We start from the raw sequence: 22,555 nt of genomic DNA on the forward strand, positions 1-22,555 counted from the left end.
ACTGCAGGGCCAAGGAAGACTCAGAAAACAAACTTCAAACTCTAGATAGTTTCAGTATCTAGGAACTGCAGCTAGATGGATTATTATCATCCTGAAACTCCATGCCAGCTGCTGTGCTTTTGAATGCAGAGATGTGATGTCAGATTAGACAAAAACCAGTTCTGGCTCCAACAATTTTAATTGGGCTGTATAGAGATTCCATGTTTCTTATGTGCTGGCACTAAGCACCATTTAAGTACCACTGTCTTTCTCTTTATTGGCAATTCTTTATCTCACCTTTCTGAAACAGTCTCCAAAGCTTCTATTGGTGGGTTAACTTCTCCTCTCAAGGTTCTTGCAGAGAACTTCCCAGTCCTGCCAGCAAAACTACAACCTTACACTAACAATTTAGTTATGGATACTTTAATTTAATACACAAATGTTAAGGGCAAATGAATGTCATCCAAACACAGACTGTAGCCAGGTGCACAGTAGCAATCCACTCTTAGGACAGCAAAAGTACAAATACAGTGTGTGTTGTCCCATCTAGCATCACAAATCTGCACTAAGCTCTGGACACTAGAATCTAAACTCCTTTTGTAGCTGATGAGAGAGAAATGCTATTCAAAGGCAACTTATCTCACATATTAGAGACATTTGCATTATTATGAGATGATAAATTGTTCCCTATAAGCAACAGTTTCTGGCCACAGATCACAGAGACATCAGAAGTAGCCATTCCCGCCTCATTAATTCAAAAGAAAACACTGCAATATCACTGCACACAGAATTAGCAATAAATGCAACTCTTAGCCACTCCTAAGACTCAAATATCTAAGAAATTTGGATACTCAGCAATCCTGTACACACTGGAAAGTGTTGAATATTGTTTTGCTGCTGAGTGACTCTTGGGTGCGCGTGTTGTCCCTTTGTAGTTCCATGTCTCAGATGTCATTGCTGTCCTTTCAACTACGTTTTCAGGTGCTGATGAAACAATTTGTGCAGCAGCAAATGTTTCCTGCTTCATCCCCTATTCTTTCCTAACAACTCCTGGCATTCATTTTGCTTAGGGCATGCATCCAACATTTTCCATGAGCAATCTGCTGTAACTCTAATATGTACTCCATGAGAAAGAGAAGCCCATCATTCTGTGGGATCTTAGGGTCATTACCCCCATCATTTTGCCTTTATTGACCTTGAGTCACATTTCCCATTTCATTCCCTGCAATTCAGCATGGAAAGAAGGTTCTTTCCATGAATAGCTTAATCTACAACTGGATGTTTTAATCAATATTCTGCTTTAGCAAATGTAAACTGATTCTTGCTGGAAGCTGAATGAAGAAACAAACCTATTGGAACCGATAAACATGTGAAGTGTTGCATGAGAAGAGATGCAAGTCAGCTGTACGAAGCACAACAGCACGAAGATTTTATGGAAAAGTGATAAATTACATTTATAATGCAAATGCTGACAACCTCTGAGCTTTCTGGCACTGCTACAGCATGTGTAAATGTCAAAGTCGCAGCTAGAAGAGCTGTATCAATGAACTGACATTGTAGGTATAGCATTAACTGACTGATTTGATCTGAAATGCACTTGACATGGCAAGCACAGACCAAATCATCTCGTGGTTCAAAGAAGCTGAAAAGTGCACTGATGAGAAACAACGAGCTGAACAATCATCAAAGGAAAAGTCCTGGCCCTTGCCTGTTGCTACTAGATGTGCTACTGTCTCCTCATCCTGATTTCTGTTTCAATTGGACACAACACACAGCACATTTTGAAACACATTTCTAACAAATTTTAAGTTACTTTGAGCAGGTCGCAGTTACTGAACTACTCCAACACTCACACTATTTCTAGCAGATGAATGTTCCCCTATATACTTTCATCTTTATGCTGTTTGCTGTAAAAGTAGCAGTGTGGAGTTTGCTATGTGAAAAACAACACCATGCAAACAGCAAAGCACATCTCTGTCAATGACTCCTCTGCTGTCGCATAAAGAAGCGGATGTGGAAGAAAAGCAGAACCCTAACTGCCCAATCTGTATTTGTTTGGAGTGACTTATCACATGAAAATCTCTGGGACTTATTGTTCTGCAGACCTGATTATGAACGGTCATGAAAATGCCAAGGGGGACAGAGGCAATTCCACCTCCATCCCCTGCCACACAGAATATGACCTAGAAACAGCGCATCCTACAAGATACAGGAGGTAAAACGGTTATGAGATCATTATCACCCAACAGCATCTTACAAGAAAGATGTCTTCAGTAGAGGTTGAACCGTGAGTTAAATGTGCAGATTTCTCCAGTCTGAAAAGTATCCATGAGCTATATAAGACCATTCATCATGAGAGCCTCAAATTGAACAAGGAGATCCATTTATTGACCCTCTGCCTTAACAGCAATGCTTAAAAAACACAGGGATGGCCTAGGATCAGACCAAGGACTCCTTGAAATGTAAGAAAATGCTCAACTCAGTCACAGGCTTTTCTGGAAACATAATGTGGCATTGGAAAAAAATAAAACATAGAGCAGTAAAACTGGGAAAATGAAAATGAATAATAAAATTGGCAAATCCCTTTCTTACAGTTCAAGGATTAATGGCTTGATCCCACTATACGAGTAAACCATACTGTGAAACCCTGCCATCTCCTGCAACGCAAACACAGGCAGATTGCCATATCTGGAACAAAACTTTAAAACACTGCAGCATGTTATTGTAGGGCCCCGTCACCACACATGAAGGAGATTTCTGCTGTGGTAGCATGGGCAAGCTACATACAGCCAATCTTGGATGTGTGGCTTTACCCTGAGTAACCCCTATGGAAAAAACGATGAAGCCACAGCCAAGCTCAGAAAGCACAGGGCAGCAGATCATAGGGGAGAGGGCCTGGGAGGCAGAGGGGGGAAATATTTGGGATACATGGTGGAAAACTGAAGCCCAAAGTCTCCTCCAAACTGAACCACAGTCTCTGAACACTCCCTTCAGCCACCGCACGTGCTAAGGGTACGATCACAGCAGCAATATTGGGAGCGGGCCTGGAGCACAGGGGATGCAAGGCCTGGGACCCAGAGTGGCCTGATTGGAAGCCAGGGCACCCCATGTGCCCCAAAGCTGATGGGAGATGTAACTAATAGCTGAGGTACCTCAGTGGCAGGGGACTTAGCAGTCACAGCAGAGCTAGGCCTGCTCCCTTAACCTCCAGAGAGGCCTCTGTGCCATGGCACTAACCCTCAGCACCAGAGGCCTGTGCAACCACTGCAACCCAGCTCCTCCTGGCCTGGGTCTCCCTTTGGAGGGCAAGTTCCTTTGGTACGAAACATCACGTGTCTGCTCTCCACTCACGGTTTCTTGGAAAGATGGAGCAAAATTAGTTCAGCTGCTGAGTTCCATCAGGAAGGGAACGAGTGAGGGGGAACCTCATTCTTTCTCAAAAATGTCAAGTGGAACGTTTGCACTCGCATCGCTCAAAATGGACTCCATTGGTAAGAAAAACACTGCTCATGATCTGAGTGCAGGCAGTGAGTCGCACCAACACAGATGGAGCTTCGTGTTTTTCTAGGAGGGCACTGGTTTGTACAGCAGTGTTTGCTGCTGGTGGGCCCTGTGCTTCCAGAACGGTGACTTCATAGCTCCAAGTTCCCTCACCTGCAAGATGGAGTTTCAGAGTTGCCCCAGCATGCATTTAGGCCAGTACCTTGTCCATTGTTGTACAAAAAGGCCTTGACTCAAATCAGGAGCCCAGGTGACCAACTGCTTTATACATATTTCCATACAGCACTCAAATATAATCGGGGCTGCTGAAAAAAACACATAGTGTCTGTAACACTGGTGTGTGGCAGCCGGGGGGTTGTGCACTTCATGAGGGCAAAGGGCTGCGTCCCTGCATGCATGGTGAGCAGGAACTGAACTTGGTGCACTCCTAAGTGCTAGGAAGAATTGAGCCAACACTTCTCTCGTGATGCTTCAGAGGAAGTTAAAAGAGGAAATTCAGCACTGGTGCCATCAGCATACAGCCGTCTACCTCATCAAATGACGAGCTTGTATTTCTATTGCTTTTGAGGAGAGATCTGGAAAAAGCAAAGATTCTATTTGAACAAATAATAATAAAAAAGTTTTCTAAAAACTGCCGCCTTCATTGGATCCAGTGTTTCATTACTACCGCTGATGGCTTTGTTTTCCATATTTCTTTATATCTTTTTCCCCATATTTTCTCACACAACCACATTACCTGAGACCGGAATGTACCTCTCTCCAATATGTGAGCCCTACAGGCCAACACCACAGACGCAAAATCTCCCCATGTCTTTGGCTGTGACCCGAGCCATGTCACGCTTCCATATTTCTCAATGATGGGCAAAACATAAATTAGGAGGATGATTTTCAGGCAGAATAGCACATTCTGCAGGCTGTGACTGACGTGCCACCTGCCTGCCTGCCCTGTGGAGCTGCAGCTGAGTCATCCTCCATTCTCTTTCAAGAGCGCGCGTTTATTCATCAGGATTCTTAACGCAAAAATCAACAAGCACAATTTCACTTCTCTGAGCAGAATGAAGTCAAATGTGAGTTTGCTTCTTGCTTCTACCATTCATCTTAAGGACAATAATAACGCAATGTAAATAAAAAGCCAACATATGTTTAAAAATACATCCTGAATTGAAAAAAAAAAAAGAACAAAAAAACAGGCCACGAAGGCCACCCTCTGCAAATTTGTGTCTTCGTACATTTGTACACAGTGCATCATTGTAGGAAATGAAAGCAGGCTCTGGACTTCGGCACAGCAATACCACTCTCTGAAACATCCATTCAGTGGGGATATTTCAAGCCTTTTGAGCAGCTTGTGTAAGAGCTGGAAATCTGCTCGTCATATCCTATGTCCTTTCTGGAATATTATTTTCCACGTTCACGTTGGATGACAAACGATTCCTATCCTACACAACAGCGCATCATGCAAAAAACCTGTCCGACTGGCTACTTGCAAACCATGTCAGCAAAAATTAATGAAGAAAAGCCTCTTTCCCCAAATACATCCGCTCACCCCCTAAGCAAGTTAATCCTCATTCCTTTTTAAGCTCAGACACATCTCTCTCCACAACTTCCTTTAGTCAGCCTTTAGGGTGAGAAAAAGCCCACAGCAATAAGCCACAAAACTGGCAATGCAATGCAAATGGTGCTGCTGCTCCCTCCTCTCCCTGCACGGCTGCATGATGATGGCTGCTCCCGCAAATAAAGCTCAGCAGACACATGATGGAGCCATATCGAAACGCAGGGACAAAGGGCCTTCCTCAGCTTTAAGGCACCAGCTGGCAGCCTTTCTGCTGGAGATGTCAGCTGGAAAAGCAGCAAGCAGCAGCAAGCAGCCTCTGCACCTGCAAGCCCTCTGCTCGCAAAGAACCTGCTCTGCTTTCTTTTCTAGCAGAAACGCTGCCTCGCAGAGTGGGATCTCCAGGATGGCAGCACACAAGCACCTGGCACGCTAATTTGTTGAAGAAGTAATGTTGCTTACCTGCAATTCAACATCATTTAGCCCAGTCCCAAAGATTTTAAAAGCATCCTTTCTTTGGTGGTATGGCTGCAAAGCACTGATGTCATGGGGAGGAAGCAGTAATGGTCATGTGACTGCATCCTCCGTCTATAGGATATCTGATAGGAGACGGGCAGAGAGACAGCGCGAGCTGTAATCCTGCAGGATTACACCGCAAGCTTCTTTATCCCTCCCTACCTATCCTTGAGAACTGCAAGAGCAGCTGGTGCTTTTCCTTCCCCCTCACCTGAAAAGTGGTGTTGTTTTTTTTTTCTTTAAAGAGGGCTTATGAATTCTGCTGCAACAGCAGTAACAAACACATTTTTCATGAGGAAAAAGCAATGTACAGACAGCGTACAAATTAAGATGCTTTCTTCTTGGCCCCGCAGCAGCACACAAGTGTTTTAATTATCCTATTTCATCTATCTGCAATATGTAATCACAGCAGCCTGGGAGTCAGACAAACCAAGTCCCACCATCCCTTGCAAATTTCCCTTCTCTTCACACTCCACTGCTGGGTCATAGTCAAGCTTTGCAAAATTGCCCTCAAGGCTCAGTCCCGGATTCTCCACCCTGTTCACCCATTAAATCACCCCACTTGCAGCCTTCTGCCTTTTTTTCATCAGTGAAACCATAGCTGCTTGAAAGGTCCTCTCTTCCATGCCGGCTCCTTTTTCCTTCTTCAAAACTTCAGCCTTAAATCCTCCTATCAAGTACTTCATCATCAGAACATCCTAAAATGCTTCATTCAAATGCAGCGATTATCTTTCATCATTTTGCTTAACCGTGCATTACACCTCAGCATTGTTTCGTTGCATTTTGTTCTGCTGTTATTATACCCTGCAGTGTATCCAGGCTCTATAGCAAAATAACAATTTTGAAAGCTGATGGTACAAGCGTTGCACTCCCCGAGGAGCATACTGTGCAGTGCAGGGTTATTTCTCTTTTTCAAGGAAACAGCATACAAACACTCACACATGTTTGCACACACACAGTTACTGCTTGGTTCACCTTATCCAAACACTGCACAGACTGTTTGTGCACTTGAGGGCATTCAAGGATGTGCTTTGTATCACCAAGCAGGTGCACAGGTAGAGGAAGACCTTGTCCAGGCACACGTTAATACCCATGAGTGACTGAAGGTACATGCATGTATTCCACTAACTTCAAAGGCTGAGGAGCAGGGTTCCAGAAGGTCTTTTTGTCCCAGTGTGTTTAAACACATACTTGGGGATGCTCTAAGCACACAGCCCAGCCCAAGAAAGCAACTCAGCCAGTACAGCATGCACAAAACCTTTTCAGAATGGCTCCACAGATCCACCTGATCTTGTCTGTGAACCGGAGCAAGTTCCTGAATTCCCTGTTTCTGACATGGATTCCCCAAACCGAAGGCACATTTTCCATTTTACTGTGAAACCTAATCTCTTCACTTGCTTCACCTGAAACAGCTCTCTGGAGCAAGGAGCACACCTTCAGAAAAGAGATTTGATTATGCCCTTTACATAGCAGCACAAATCACATTCCTCTATTATTTGTGCATTGGTAACAGCTGCAGACCTGCTATAATCACATCAGGAAAGTGGAGAAACGTGAAAGGCCTAACTTCTTGCCAGAGTCTGTTATTTGTGCCCATTAAATCAACATTAATAAGCCAGCTGAATTCTGTGGAGGAAGTCAAACACTGGCACTTGATAATTTATCTGTAACTTTCCTTGATCACATTATGCAAGACTGTAGGGAAAACAGCAAGCAGCAATGAATTAGTCAGATGCAACCAAACATACCTGGGACCTTTTGTGTCACAAAGCACATAACAGAACATAAATACCACGTCATAGACACAAAATAGCTACTGTATTGTACCAGTTTAGCTTTTGCTAGCTTGCAGTTTCTCAAGTCCCTCTGTAAATACATTTTTCTCCTTTTCATTCCTATGACTCCATTGTTAGAAAGGAGATGGGACCCAAAACAAGCAGAGAAATGCTCTCCCCCTAAAAACACAGTTCTAATCTTAGTTTTGCACCTAGCTGAAAATAGACACAAAACATGTCATTCGTCTGACTCCTGAAAAAACATCCACTCTTTTTATATAGCACTTACCTTGAGGTTTTGCAAAGCGCTCACAAGAATCATAGCAAGAAATATACATGCGACTTAATTCTTATATCAGAAGATCCATACCAACATACCCATTGTAGCTTTTGTAGTTGATCCTGGTGGTAGCGAGACAGTTGGTATCCCGAATGACTATTTCAAGCAGACCATTTTAAAAATAACCTAAACTCTGTCGTACCCTTAATGCCTTGCGAACAGTGCACAGAGAAAGGTGTCATGTGTCAGTACTTCAATTCTGACTGTGCTCCTGCAGTTCAGGATTGCAGAGAGAAACAAACAAACAAACAATGGTCTTCCTACAAATATTAAGGTGGAAATCAGCAGTAAAGTTCAGCCTAAAACTGTGCATTCTTTTGAGCGGTTTCCAGATTGAGACTGGTCACAAACTAAGATACTACAGAAATAACAGTGTCAGCTTAATTCAAATGCCAATCTACCGAGTAAGAAATTCTGATAGAAAAAAGACAACTCAGTGTGTGAGAGAGGAGCCACCCAGGAATTCGGAATAGTTAACCATGAATTTCAGATACAGCTGTCAACTTATCGTGAGCAGTAACCACATGGGAAAACGGATCTGCCATTCTTTACGCTCTGTATCCATTTCAGATCTTCAGTGTAACCTCTCAGGAGTCTCTGAGTTCACAGATTTCCTCTTTCTTTTATTTGAAAACATTCGCTGTTATGCAAATATACGACGTCTTTATGAAAGGATCATAAATGCGGCAAATACCAACCCCTGAAACAAAGTCTTTTTCTGTAGCATCAAACAGAATTCTATTTGTTTATGGCAAATTATTTTATTTTGTAGAAGAAATACTTTCAAATAATACAAAAAAAAATGACACAATCATACAGAACTGTGACAAAAACAAGAGAGATGAATACTGAATATGATAACTCATTACCACATCAAGACAGAACTCATTTACAGTAGTCAGAATCACAGACTCACAAGAAAACCAATGGCATCTCACAGCGGTCACTAATTAAAAACACCAACGGAACCCCCTCACAGAGAAGCTGACAGACATTGTCCCTTTTTTTTAATGGTCAGAGATCAGTTTAGGGTGTGAGGAAGGTTCCTATCCCAGCCCTTGCACAAGGTGGGTCTAACGCAACCATGCTGCCCTGGACCATACCCAGTCAAGTCCTCGATCCCTCCATGGACAGAGACCTCACAACCTATCCGGGCAACCTCTTCCAGTATTCAAACACTGTCATGAGAACACGATGCTGTCTATTCTTAGCACATAGCAAGTATTTCTGGAAGCACTGCATGGTAACTTATGATACATACTACTATGAAAGGGCCTCCACTGATTATGAGACATGAAATTCTGACCAACTGACCATTTCAAGTAACAAGCACTTGAAAGCTTGCTATCCCTAGACTTTCACCCAAACACTAACAATTTCTTACGTGATTTACGTGTTTTTTATCTGTATAGTTTCCAAAGTGCTAGTTTAAAATTAACTGTCTTTGCTAACCATCCTCACTGATTAATGACTGATATTTAACTCCCCATATCCAGCACTTATGGCCTCAGACTGGGCAGACAGAAGCCAATCGGCTTCACTTTCAGGCTTTCCATATCTTTGACAAGCTTACAGAACATAAGTTCTTGATACTCACAAAAAACGCTTACAAAATATCTTGAAGTACTCCAATTGATCAGAGGTTTTCGTGAGTCTGCTTAGCTTCTGACTGCTGTTGCTTTGGTTTCCCGGCATAAAAATCTGAAGCCAATTTGACCCGGGCACATCCCCTTGATGAAAAGAGAGCATCATCTTCTTTCGAGGCAATTCCAGCCATTTGCAAAGTTAGCCTTGTGTTGGGCACCATTATTTTTTTTTTTTTTTTTGTAGGTAATGCGTAATTAGAAAAATACGAGAAACTCTATTATAGTAGCTTAGTAAAGAAGTATTTTTACATACTTGCAGGATGCAAGGACACAAAACTGGCATTCTTGGGAATGCAGAGCGACAGTCTTCCATGACAACAAACAAGTAAAATTATTTTTACCGGATCTCAGCTCATCCAACCAGCAATCAAGTGAGCTACATCTTCCTGAATTATATAGTCCAGAACTTTCCTTCCTGGAAAGCGTCACTGTTCAAAAGAACTCACATGCAGTAACCACAAAGCATATCCTTTAGATAGAACATGTGTTTAAGCACCCTTCCTTACTGCAGCTGCTTTCTGAAATGAGCACGTTTTCCTGACTGAAGTCAGAGTCTTGATACCATAGGAATTGCTGTATCCCTTTAGCAGTTTAGCTAGCTCACAGAGCTCTCTTAATTCCCTTTCCCTTAAACAGCAAAACAAAGATCTGTCACCCTTTTCCTTCCTCCGTTTAAATCGAGAATCTGGTTAAGAATATAAAGATATTTTAGAGACAACCGAAATGAAAACATTCTATTAGTGCACAGTAAGAACATGCAAACGAATGCTGCGGTGTTTAACATCGCTTCTGATCAGCGTTGAACACACCGCAGGTGATAATATTTTGCTATGACACAGACAGTGCTAAAGGATACATTGTACATAATAAGCTACAGATAATAAAGCTGAAAAAAGTGACAATTTTAGAACATAGTATTTTCATTTCAGGTATCAGAAACAAAACCAGCTCAATGGTTCCATTCTACTGTATGACAAATACTGAAGAACAAAATTTCAGTCTTAAAATACATCTTAAAGTAGGTATTTTCCTTCAAGGAAAAAAAGGCACTATAAATAAATTACACTACAGTGAATTTGCCTGAACTCACTTTGTTTCTGTCTTCCAGCCTTTAAGTCAAATAAAACAGCATAAAAACTGTACACGCTCTTAACAGGATAGTCGATCTTTTATAAAATAAGTTGTCTTCAGAGATGTCAGTTTCACAACAAGGAAAAACCAAGCCTCGTTGCAGTCGCTATTATAAAATATATATATGTATATATTTATATATATGTTTTTGTTTACTTTTACTTTTTTTCCTTTTTTTATTTTTTACAAAACGTGTATATTAGCTTTTGCACTTTTGCTTTGTTTTTTGAGGGTTTTTTTGTTTATTTTTTTGTTTTTTAAAGAAACTTGGCTAATCTAATAACTTCATTAAAATAAAAGCGATAAATACTTCATGTTTACAATGCAACACGTCATACATCGTCAGCCGGCAGAGGAGGTATGTTAATCCTTGGTCTTGTAAAAAATGCTATCTTCTCTCTGCGATCAAAAAAGATGAGAAGAAGTCAGATGTACGTCCTGCTTTTCCCAACCCCTTGCCATAACCATTTCTTTACTCCTTTACTTATTATTTCTTATTTCTCACACTCTGAGCAGAGGGCTTACTTGAATACAAGCAACTTACAAACTTACTCACCATACACTTTTGGAAGCCCTCCCCTGAACGCAGTTATGTATACAATCAATTACCCTTCACTTAATTTACCTCATTTTTATCAATTTCCCACATCATTTTATGAGCATATATTCAGTCATTACCAGAAACATATGATTTGAAAACAACCCCCAGAATTTCCATTCTTAATTCCTCCCCACATCTGTGAGGAAGACCTTTCCCCTTCCAATATTAGAGAATGGTCAAGTTTTCTACTTAAGTATTCCTCACAAACAAATTCTGAGCAATCTGAACACTGTGTGAAGCAGCATCACGTAAAATTGCTGCTCATCTTCCCCCCATGCCTACACTTACCCTAAAAACATTTATAACCATTAGTGCTAAATTCTTCCTATGAAATGCACACTGTTTATATTGATACCTGTACACAAAGTAAATCTAAGAGAGGACATGCATGCTACATGAACACAGATGAAACAGGAACCAAAACCCAAATAAAAGGCTTAAAGGAAGCTGGAGGATTATTGAGCAATTTTCAGAGAGACAGCGTCTCTAATAATGTATATGCACGACACTAAACAAACTCTTCAGGCCCATAGGACAGAACTGAAGAGCGGAGAGATCATTTCAACTTAACAGAAGCTAGGCTAAATTGAAAGAATCACTCAAGGTATGCTGTACACACTTGAAGACTTCTTTCCTCAGGTGTTTTAGAGCTGTAACACTATAATTTTACCTTAACCTCGCCTCTTTTCACTACAAGTAATTCATAGGAAACTTCAAGTGTTCAAATCACTGCGTGACTAGAAATTACTCGTTATATTCAAGACACGCAAAATTTGAGCTAACTGCTTTAGAGAGCTCTAACTTCTGTAATAAACTGTTGTTATGTTATTTCAGGGTACATTATCACTCACCTAAAAGTCTGCACCTGAATAGGCTCCTTCTGGTTTTTCCCACGCAACTGGTATATTTCTTTCGATGCTTTCTTTAGCATCTTTTCAGCTGCTTGCTCCTGGTGATGTTCAAATTTGGTCTGTCGTGTCTGAAAACAAGGTGAAGAATATGATGCTAATAGTTACAATGTGAATAAATAACACAGAAAAATACTCAGGTTAACATGGTGGACTGTTTCCAATCACCACAGTAAAACCACACCACTACATTGTCTGAAATAGCTGAACACCTAAGAACCATCAATGCAGCAGACTAACGATACTATTTAATTTCTTAGTGTTCTTTCCAAAGATATGCATTAAATTCAAATAATCTACTGCTCATTGCTCTCTCAAGCAAGACCTCAAAATGAAGTGAGGTTCACCCTGTTTCCGATATCCAATGGCTGGTTGATATGTTTTGCCCGAGAAGAGGAAAAATACTTAAGGAACATTTCAAATACTTCTAAAAGAAGTGAAATAGCAAACGAGCAATATTTCTTTTAGTAATGAAACCGCTAAAGTTGCAGCCATAACATATCTAAAAGGAAGTGACATTCTGCAGTAACCGCCTTCAAACAAACACACAGCAGGGTAACAACCAATGCAATCGTTTTCATTGCCGTAACTTCAAGAACATAGGAGGCAACGTGAATTATCTGACTTGCTGGAATAAGTGAATAAATAAATCAACAGGCTCTTTAGAGAAGTTCTTACAATCAAGGAATTTTGACTTGAAATGCTTCTAAAGAAGCTGAATGCTACTTCATGTTAGCTTACCTGCCTCTCTGCTTCCTTCAACAAATTTCGGAACCGCTCATCCCGAAGGACCCAGTGGGGCAGATCTGTCTGCCCCCTGAGCTGGGCATCTTCCAGACGCTGTCTCAGCTCTCTTAAGACACATATCTCCTCGTTCAGCTGTCTCTGTCTAGTTCTGGATGCCTGGAGATCCAGCTCCAGGTCTAATGATGTCCTTGCCATAAGCTCAGCCAAAGACGATCTGCAGGACTGCTGAGTTATCAAGTTTCAAATACAATGCACAGTACGTTATTGTCAACATGGTGCACTGGTATACTTTTAGGTACATGGTGCATACACTTTACTTATGTAGTTTACATGAAGTTTTTCTTGATGTAAAGATTCAGAGAGATTATTTATACTCCACAGTGAAATGTTAAAAGTAGCTGAAGGGTATTTTTCTGTACAGTATACAACTTTTTCCATTAATACACCTTACTATATTCCCTTACAGTCTAGTTTCAGCTTATAAATATTTAATTAATTTCAGTTTATAAACTAAACCCTTATGTAGTGAAAATAAGCAAGCATACAATATGAAAAACTCATAACTGAATAACGATGCTAGAAAACAACAAACTCAGCAATAGATTCACCTCAAAGGAATTTACTCAATATTACTTTAAAATACATCCTGAATCAAAATGGAAGGCACAGTTGTCTACATACATACACCAGCAAGAAACCAGTATCTGCTTACTAGGCTAAACGGTAAGCAATTTATCAACATCATATTAACTTCCTACACTCCCTTCTATACCTGCTTGCTCTGTATGGTGAGTGGAGAAAGAACAACTTAAGCTATCAGAATCAGAGAATGTTTTTGGTTGGAAGGGACCTTGAGGTCTACCCAGCCCCAACCCCTGCCATGGGCAGAGCTGTCCCCCACCAGCTCAGGTTGCCCAGGGCCCCATCCAGCCTGGCTTGGAGCACCTCCAGGGATGGAGCATCCACAATCTCACTGGGTTACCAGTTTCAGTGTCTTACCAGCCGTCTGAGTAGAGAATTTCCTCCTAACGCCTAATCTAAACCTCTCCTCTTTTATTTTAATACCATTCCCTCTTGACCTATCACTATCAGATCATGTAAACAAACAAACAAACCCAAACCAACCCACAAACATTCTCCTTGCTTATAAGCTCTATTCAAGTAAAGGAAGGCTACAATAAGTCTCCCTGGAGGCTTCTCAAGGCTGAACTAGTCCAGTTCCATCAGCCTTTCTTCACAGCCTTCTGAGCATCCCTGTGGCTCTTCCCACTCCAACAGCTCCTCATCCTTCCTATACTGTGGCCCTCAGGCCTGGGTGCAGTACTTAAGGTGGGGTCTCACAAGAACAGAGTGGAACAGGATATTCAGCTCTGATCCCTGCTGATCATTCTTCCTTCGATGCAGCCCAGGATACAACTGGCTTTACCAGGCTGCAAATGCATACTGTCAGCTCACATCAACTTTTCACCCACCAGAACTACCAAGTCCTTCTCTGCAGTGCTGCTTCTCAAGGAGTCCTTCTCCCAGTCTGAACACATGGACTACCCCATTCCAGGTGCAGTACTTTGCACTTGGCCTTGTTAAAATTCATTGAGTCCTCAAAGGCCTGCCTTTTAAGCCTGCCCAGATCCGCTTTGCTCCAAAAACCTCACATACTACTGCTGGGCCTCAAACACTGCTGTTTGCTAGGCTGCATGGCAGGGGAGCTGGATGTTTTCCCATCATTCATACAGGCTTCTGTGGGACCACATTCTCTATCATAAACAAGATTTTAGAAATTTAACAGTTTACACCTAAATCAACACAAATCTAGTGCCAGTTAAACAAGTTTTTGTCTGTCACACCTTGTCCTTTCCTCAACAATCACAATAATACTTTACTTCCCTATGTCTACTTCTCAGATTAAAACAAAACAAACAACTAAAACAAACAGAAACACTATTGATTACATTACAGAAGACTCGTAATGTCTTACGCACATGTAAAACATCTAAAGCTTAGGTGTGGAAGTAACATTGTTACAGCAACTTCAGTGAACACTTATTTCCCAGCCATACCTGCTTATACCGTAGAGTGCGTCTCTCCAATGTATTTCGGACAAATGGTGATTTCCTTGGCAGAGTTGAGCTGTCACTGTCACTGCGATACAGCTGAGTAGAAAAGATACTGAATATAAAGCTTGCTAACATCTACATTCAGAAATAAGGATTCTTTTTTGAGTTTTATTACAAAACAAAACCACTGCAATTATGTGGTTTTAAACAAATGATTTTTTTTCCATCTTCAATCACAAGTTTGCCTTTAGTTATTTATTAAGAAAAAGCCATATATAATAAAGCTCATACTGAAAATGTAAAGTAGTTCACAGTTGCACTGTATGCAACATAAATAACAGGGCAAAACCAAGAAGATTCATAGAATCACCTAGAATGGCCTAGGTTGAAAAGGACCACAGTGATCATCTAGTTTCAACCCCCTGCTGTGTGTAATGTCACCAGCCACAAGACCAGGCTGCCCAGAGCCACATCCAGCCTGGCCTTGAATGATTCCAGGGATGGGGCATCCACAACCTCCTTGGGCAACCTGTGCCAGTGCATCACCACCTTCTGTGTGAAAAACTTCTTCCTAATATCTAACCTAAACCTCCCCTGTTTCTCCATTTTAAAACCATTCCCCCTTGTCCTATCATTATCCACACTCATAAACAGCCATTCCCCCTCCTGTTTAAATGCTCCCTTCGAGTACTGGAAGACTGAAATGAGGTCCCCCCAGAGCCTTCTCCAAGCTAAACAAGCCCAGCTCCCTCAACCTTTCCTCATATGAGAGGTGCTCCAGCCCAACTCTTAGTGGCCCTCCTCTGGACCCACTCCAAGAGGTCCACGCTGTTCCTGTTACTGGGGGCCCCAGGCCTGGATGCAGTACTGCAGATGGGGCCTCACAAGTGCTGAGTAGAGGGGGACAATCACCTCCCTCTCCCTGCTGGCCACCCCTTTTTTAATGCAACCCAGAACACAGTTGGCCTTCCAGGCTGCAAGCACACACTGTCAGCTCATGTCCAGTTTCTTGATTCTTGGCTTAAAAATCACTAAGGCTTTTTTAAACTCAAGCTCTCAGAAACTTAGGAAAGACTGCAATTAAAGCCATGTGCATTCCACCAATATTGCAAAATCAGTACTGATGTAGTGATCTGCAATACTGAGAAACAACTCCGTAAAATGAATCACTAGCTCAACATCACAGGTTGCCAAGTAAAGGAGCTTAAGATTCAAGTTTCGGTGGGTTCTTAAATTTTAGCAGAAATAAATTCAGGTTTAAACCCTTACAATGATCAAGAACAAAGGGACCTTTTCCCCCCACCTCAATGTTTATAATCAATGAAACATTAATTATCATTAAAAAAAGTGTTTCTTGTAATTAAAGTTTTAAGGAGAAATTATCACAACCACACAAAATACTCATGTGAAGGCGTCTCCTTCTGTCTTCTATTTAAGCTTTACTCACTCTGCAAACGTATTGACTTCGTGCTCCAGGTGAGAAGGTCTGGGAACGAACAATTGTGCTGCTGCGAACAAAAGCAGAACCCCGTGGCCTGCGGCTGGTTCTCTCTTTTGGAAGGATAGCAACTTCTTCGGGAAACAGATCCTCAGTATTAGTTTCCTTATCCACCTAAAATTACAATGAAGGAATTTTTATTTATTCATTTTTTTTCTTTTTTTCCCCTCTCCCTTTATTTCAACAACACTGAAAGTAAACAATCTGCCCTGTTAGTTAGGCTGAAGTTTTAATGAGCCCTGAGAACAGAGAAGGAAGCACCTCATTCTCAGTAGTTTTAACATTAGGTCATTCAAAATTAGAAGATTACTTTTCAGGAGCCTTTCCTGGAACAGTAAGAACTATAAGATGCAGTTACAACGTGAATCATAGTTGCAGAAGACAAAGACTGCATTCACTATTAACAACTGGGCATTAACCGAGCTACCTCCTGATCTCCCAGCCTCAACAAAAAGAGAAAACTAAGCCACATTTCAAAAAGCAACGTGACTCTAAGCAACCTAAAAAGTTCAGGAATTCAAACCAAGAGAAAAAAAAACTTCAATAAAAGATTGCTGAAACAATGACACAAGAACACTAAGCTATTTGGAAGTACAGGTAAGATATGCTACTCTATCAAAGCATCAAAACTTTAAGATAATCCAGTCCTAAGCAGGAAGTAGGATTATCCCTAAAGGCAACCCAAACAGCTCATGTTTCTCTATACTTCAATGAAACTGTTTATTTCAGCATGTCAGAATTATTTTCCATGTTTCATATCTTGAATACCAAAGATTTAAAACACCTCCGTTTCAGCACATTGTTATGAAAATCTCAGCTGTATTTCTTTCAACACTGGAACAGCAACTAAGTTTTAAAACTTTAAGCATCTTTCTTCCTTTGAGAATTGTAAGTTCTCAGAGCAATGGAATTTCATCATGATCTTTTATGTTACAATTTCAAGGCAATAAATCATAGAATCATAGAATCACAAGGTTGGAAAGGACCTACAAGATCATCTAGTCTTCCCATCACCACTGCTATCACAAGCCACTAAACCGTATCTTGTGGCTTCTCATCCAGATGTCTCTTGAACACTGCCAGGGATGGTGACTCCACCACTTCCCTGGGCAGCCATTCCAGTGTCTGACCACTCTCTGGGAGAAAAAGTTTTTCCTTATGTCTAATCTAAAGCTCTTCTGGCACAACACATTGATGCAAGTGCGTATTTAAAACTAGACAGAGGTAGCAGTTAAAATTCTCCTCCCTATTAATGTAAAAGCTGCTGTATTCAGAAGTAGCTAGCAAGAGAACAAAACACAAACAAACAAAAAACCCACCAGCCCTTTAGAGGACACTCAAGAGACACACCACTGTCATCAAGGCAGTGCTCACGCAGGACTGCTAATCTCATTTCTTTTCTCTCCAGATCAATTTGGACTTAACCTCAACAAGCAGCAGTAACATATAGAGCGTGCACCAGACATCATGGCAGTTCCCGTACTCATTGCCTTCTCTCATTACCTTTACTGGTGGAGGCTGGAGTTTTCCAGAACTGTACTGGCCTGCTTGAGTTGCAAATATGTGTCCAGCTAATGAATCCCCGCAAAATGGCTCCGGATAAGGAGGGCTAGTCTGGGTGCAATTACTGCATCCACTGTCAACAGATTCTGCTTGCCAACTCCTGAAGTCAGAACATGACAAGGATTTTGTAGGTATTAAAAAACAAACCAAAACAACCCAATCCACCCATGAAGTTACAAATAATAGTTGTATATTTCCTCCTCAGTTTCTCAATTAAGAATATTTCTGCAATAGAAATACAGAATTTAATACTTGTGTTTCTGTAGATGCACAGAAAAACAACTAAATTCCATGACAGAAAAAAAAATCAGGTTCTGTAATTTTTTCCAAGTATACGTTCCGGTCTTTGTAACTATCACAGAAATCAGTAACACGAAGAAAAGCACAACTCATGTAACAAAAGAGGAGTATCATTAATAAAGAATTAGAGCAGTATGGCGTACTTGCTCTGCAAGCATTGCAATGCGTATTTTTGCATTTTCCCATGTCACTACATACACATGTATCTCTGTTAAAAAGTACAGTGCCACTGCCAAGTCATTGCAGTTGCCTCCCTAACAATGTTTCTGCTTGATTCAAAACAAGTGATTTCCCTCTCCCCCAAATTCCAAGTCCTATAAACTCAGCTAGTTGTTCAACTGAGGTTTTTTCCTGTTTGTGCATCATCACACGACATTTTACATTTTACACCCACAGCACCAACAGGGAGCATATCTCAACAAAAATCTGCTGCTTCTCCCACTGTATTTCAGATTATCATTGTAGTTTAAACATGCTTCAGATGAGGTATTTTAACTATTTGTACCTTTCTGATATGGCTTCTGCTTGATCTTCCTTTCTCTCCATCTCCAGGATTTCCTCCTCGGTGTACTCCAGTTTCACTCTCTCTTCTGCCAGCTCTCTCTCAACTGCTTCCAGCTGGGCAGTCGTCCTGGCTAACAGCGCTGTCACTGCATCCTGGAAGGTAAACTAGATTTCAGACAAACCTGTTTGTACAAGCTCTTGTATTTAATGCATATTATTCGGAGAAGACAACAGAAAACACAATCATTGTATATTCATATTTAAGAAAGAAAAAAAAAAGCTTTGAATGACAATGATTAAGAAATAATGCAATTTCTCAAACAAACTGGGCCAAAAGTAAACACCTCATAGTTGCACTAAGCAGCAGCTCACAAGCTAAGGAGTCAAAACCATTTGAGGACTGGGAGACTTTATCTCACTATGGAGCACCATCCAGTGAGTAGGACCCAAGTCCATCTCTGGAGGTCACTTCATCTGACATCCTGCTCTAAGGAAGAACAGCTATAGAGTCACACCAGGCCACTCAGTGCCAAAATGCTGAAAAATCTCCATGGATGGAAACTGCACCACCTTTCTTGGCAGCAACTTCCAGGGCAGTGGCAGATTTTTTTAATGAGTCTTAGTGAGTTGAACTGGAGGCGTGCATACAAAAATACACACAGTATATTTCAAGATCATGTTCAGACACGAACCAGCTTTTAAATATTCTTTTAAAATCCAGATCTTGCCACAGCAAGGTGTCTCAAAGATAAGATCCCAAATAACCACCAATCAGGTCAAAATAAAGTTAAACGGATAATTTTTTTTTCAGATTTTCATACCGTTTTAACTGTGGTTGCATTTCCAGAAGACCGGGGAATACTTTCTTCACATTGGTGTTTGTTCTTTGGCCTCTGGGGATCCGAACCAGTGAAGATTTGAACAGAATACCACTGAAGCTGCATCTCACCAGAACTCTCCAAATCACTCAGGTTTATCTGAGCAATGCCCTGTAAGCAATAAAAAGCATTCACCACAATAAGATAAACATACACAGTAGGACAGATGCCTTGTCATTTAACGAGTACTCCATTTGTGATGGAAAAAATAATACTTTATGAAAAACGAATAGCATCCTCTAGTAAGAGACAGTCTTGTTCTATTTTATCATGATGTCTAAGATGCTGTATTTCTTGCCTCCTCTTACTATCAAGAAAGGATGAGAGTGTGTATTTTTTAATACTGAAAAATACATAACATCACTACAGTTGATGTAGGTATGAGTGTAACAGTCCTTAACAGTTTAAAAGCTCGACTTTGCACATCTCATTTCTGCAGTTGCTTTAATCAGTATTAATAAAACAACGTTACTTTAAGTCGATAAAGAATTCCCAACTTTAAAGTAAGCCTACTTCATTAAGTAGCATTCACATAAGAAATTTCTGAGCCATGATGAGCTTTCACTCTGTTTGAGCTGGCGTATCAAGGACAACAGAAAAATGAAGTCTGTGAGATTAACAAAAGAATGGCATATTGGGACACTTTATTATTAAGAATGTCTTTTTATGTCATTTGTTATTGGGTGCTACAATCAGGAATACCATTTCCTATATATATATATATATATATATACACAAACACACACCCCTATATACAGAGAGATAGAGAGTATATAGAGTATATATATATAGCGTGGGTGGGTGTGTATATATATATATATATATAAATAATTATAATTATAATTATATATACTTATAAAACAGAGATCTCCACTAAATATCTAGCTGCTCTGACAGACTATAAAAGAAACACCCACATACTCACACTTTGACACCGAAGCAACGAAGTTAAGATTGATGTCATGACTATTACACAGTGACCATCAGTTTGTATTTGCTATCTTTTTATTAGGAAGCTGTTTTACAGATACTGGTTCATTGCGCGTGAATGACGGTGCCGTGCTGTAAGGGTAAGTCTTGAGCATGGCACAGTTTGAAAGCATTCAGGTAAAGTCTCACCAATATTTAGCAACACCTCCTCATCTACTAAATCCCACAGCAATGAATATAGGTAATATATCAAGTTTAAATATGGTTCTGCAATGTAACAGATATCATATTTAACAAACAGTTTTATTAATAGTATGGATAACAGTACTTTCAACACTGCTTAAAATACTCCAATTCTAAGCTACTAGTACTACTGCTAATCACTTCCAAATCTTTATGTAATATAGAAGGTACATGCTTTGAAAGGTTCTCTTGTATTTTTATAACATTACCATAATGGTGCACATGAACCAAGAGCCTCAATTACTCCCAACTTAAAACTTCACACATTACTACAAAATATAGAGCCTTCACGCTTTGATCGTAACTTTGGTTTTCCATATCACAAGACTTAAGAAAACGGACCACTTACCAATAATTCTTCTTGTTGCTGATGGTCAACTGAGCAGATGTACAGCTGAAGTGATTTCAGTTTCAAAACACTCGAATGCACAGGGATGCGGAAAACTTCATTAAATATTAGCGGAGTTTGGAATTCCAAAGCTCTGGAGCAGTAAGTGGTTGGCGTGCCTGACTCGAGTGGTGGCAAATAAACTCTCACATGACTAGGAAGAGCAAAATAGACAAATAGAACAGTTCAGATAAAAAGATATTTTCAGGTATTTTGCATTTCTGAAAATCAAGCTACATGAAAACACCTGCATAACTTCTGTATTAAGAACCTGCTTTGGGATCTCTGTTACAGGGAACAGAGCAAAGCTCATTTGGAAAACATATCTTTCTCTAAAACCAACTTTTCTCTAACTTGGTGATTAAGCACAGTCACGAAGTGCCACTTGAGATGCCCTGAGGTATCCAAGGCATCTACATGGGGCTAGCAACTATGACATAAGATCTGTGGGAGAGCTACAGCCTTCCTGACGGGCAGCAGCTGGAGGCCAGGTGCTATGCCATGAGGTTTTGAGTGGAAACATATATCTGTGTTTAAGCAACTGAATTGCTCCTCTATTTCTTGTCTCCATCCACTAAGCACACCTTCCTCCTCCACCCAAGAAGTTCAGCACTCAATGGCAGCAAAGGAATCCACATCACCTTAAAAAAGCCAGTTTACATATCTGATATCATCCCATTTTAGGTTCCATAACAAAATCAAAGTCTGCAACCATTTCAATCTGACAAAAGGCAACACACCAACTTAAAAACTGTTTGCTTTCTCCTCGTTCTGATTGCCAATTGACTACACCACTGCACGAACTCTTATGCCAAAAGCAGAGGGGGTGACACTGGCAGACATGTAAGTGTTAGAAGACAACTGATAGAACTCATTATGGTGGAACTGTACAGCTGGAGTGTGGGGAACCAGTTAAGCTAAACTGGCTCATGTCATAAAATGGAAGTGAACCAGCTCCTCTGCTCATCACTTGCTGCAGGTAAACTCCCCACCCCCCACCCCCACCCCTTAAGCAATCCAGTTTCAATGGACATACAGATGCATGGAGGAGCTCGTTAAACTGGCTAAAAAGCTTCTGGTCTTGCCAAGATCAACTGTTCTTTTTTTTGACAAGTCAAATCAATAAGTTTATCCTGCAGACACAGAATTTCCAGATTCCAGCCCAAGAGAAGGATGAGAAACAGAGCTGCTTTTTGTTTTAGTGTCACTTAAATGCCTGACTGCCTTGATGACAATGTGCAACAAACCCCCTGGAATCATTCCTTTCCTTGGTGACTAGATTTGATTTTCTTCAGATGACATTCATTTCTTTTTCTAACCATGAGGCAACATGGTTGAGCACTACTCAATACTCAAACTTTTCCCCTTCAGCATGCCCTAGTGCTCGTACTGAACACAAAGAACTGCCACTAATGCACTGACCTACATGAAAAATTTCCACTCCAAGTCTGCAACATTTGCAAGGTCAAGCTTTCTGAACAAAGATCAGCTCGCTCTGTGAGAC

The 22,555-nt window shown here is 40.7% G+C and overlaps 2 protein-coding genes across 6 annotated transcripts in view; both read right to left on the reverse strand.

Annotated features, from left to right (window-relative positions):
• CLCN4 (chloride voltage-gated channel 4) overlaps window positions 1–7,787 on the reverse strand; it is a 32,934-nt gene extending 25,147 nt beyond the window's left edge. Inside the window, exons 1-2 of one of the 3 annotated variants that reach the window (XM_015886956.2) lie at window positions 5,492–5,605; window positions 277–354 (exon numbers count right to left, since the gene is read on the reverse strand). Coding sequence is in view for 1 of the 3 variants with exons in the window: in XM_015886939.2 (XP_015742425.1) it covers window positions 7,699–7,702 (4 nt within the window). In the remaining 2 variants the exon portion in view is untranslated. Of the gene's footprint in view, window positions 1–276; window positions 355–5,491; window positions 5,625–7,698 lie in introns of those variants that run through there. The other 2 variants (XM_015886939.2, XM_015886947.2) reach the window with 2 other exon arrangements.
• Window positions 7,788–8,401: 614 nt separating this feature from the next.
• Window positions 8,402–22,555, reverse strand: part of WWC3 (WWC family member 3) — a 55,674-nt gene continuing 41,520 nt past the window's right edge. For 2 of the 3 annotated variants that reach the window (XM_015886921.2, XM_015886906.2), the window contains exons 14-22: window positions 21,013–21,205; window positions 19,434–19,601; window positions 18,614–18,765; window positions 17,749–17,908; window positions 16,195–16,359; window positions 14,751–14,843; window positions 12,688–12,918; window positions 11,890–12,017; window positions 8,402–10,836 (exon numbers count right to left, since the gene is read on the reverse strand). In XM_015886921.2, coding sequence (XP_015742407.1) covers window positions 10,770–10,836; window positions 11,890–12,017; window positions 12,688–12,918; window positions 14,751–14,843; window positions 16,195–16,359; window positions 17,749–17,908; window positions 18,614–18,765; window positions 19,434–19,601; window positions 21,013–21,205 — 1,357 coding nt within the window. In that variant the 3' untranslated portion in view covers window positions 8,402–10,769. The remainder of the gene's footprint in view (window positions 10,837–11,889; window positions 12,018–12,687; window positions 12,919–14,750; window positions 14,844–16,194; window positions 16,360–17,748; window positions 17,909–18,613; window positions 18,766–19,433; window positions 19,602–21,012; window positions 21,206–22,555) is intronic. The other variant, XM_015886914.2, reaches the window with a different exon arrangement.

Source organism: Coturnix japonica, chromosome 1, assembly GCF_001577835.2.
Source record: "Coturnix japonica isolate 7356 chromosome 1, Coturnix japonica 2.1, whole genome shotgun sequence".
NCBI lineage: Eukaryota > Metazoa > Chordata > Aves > Galliformes > Phasianidae > Coturnix > Coturnix japonica.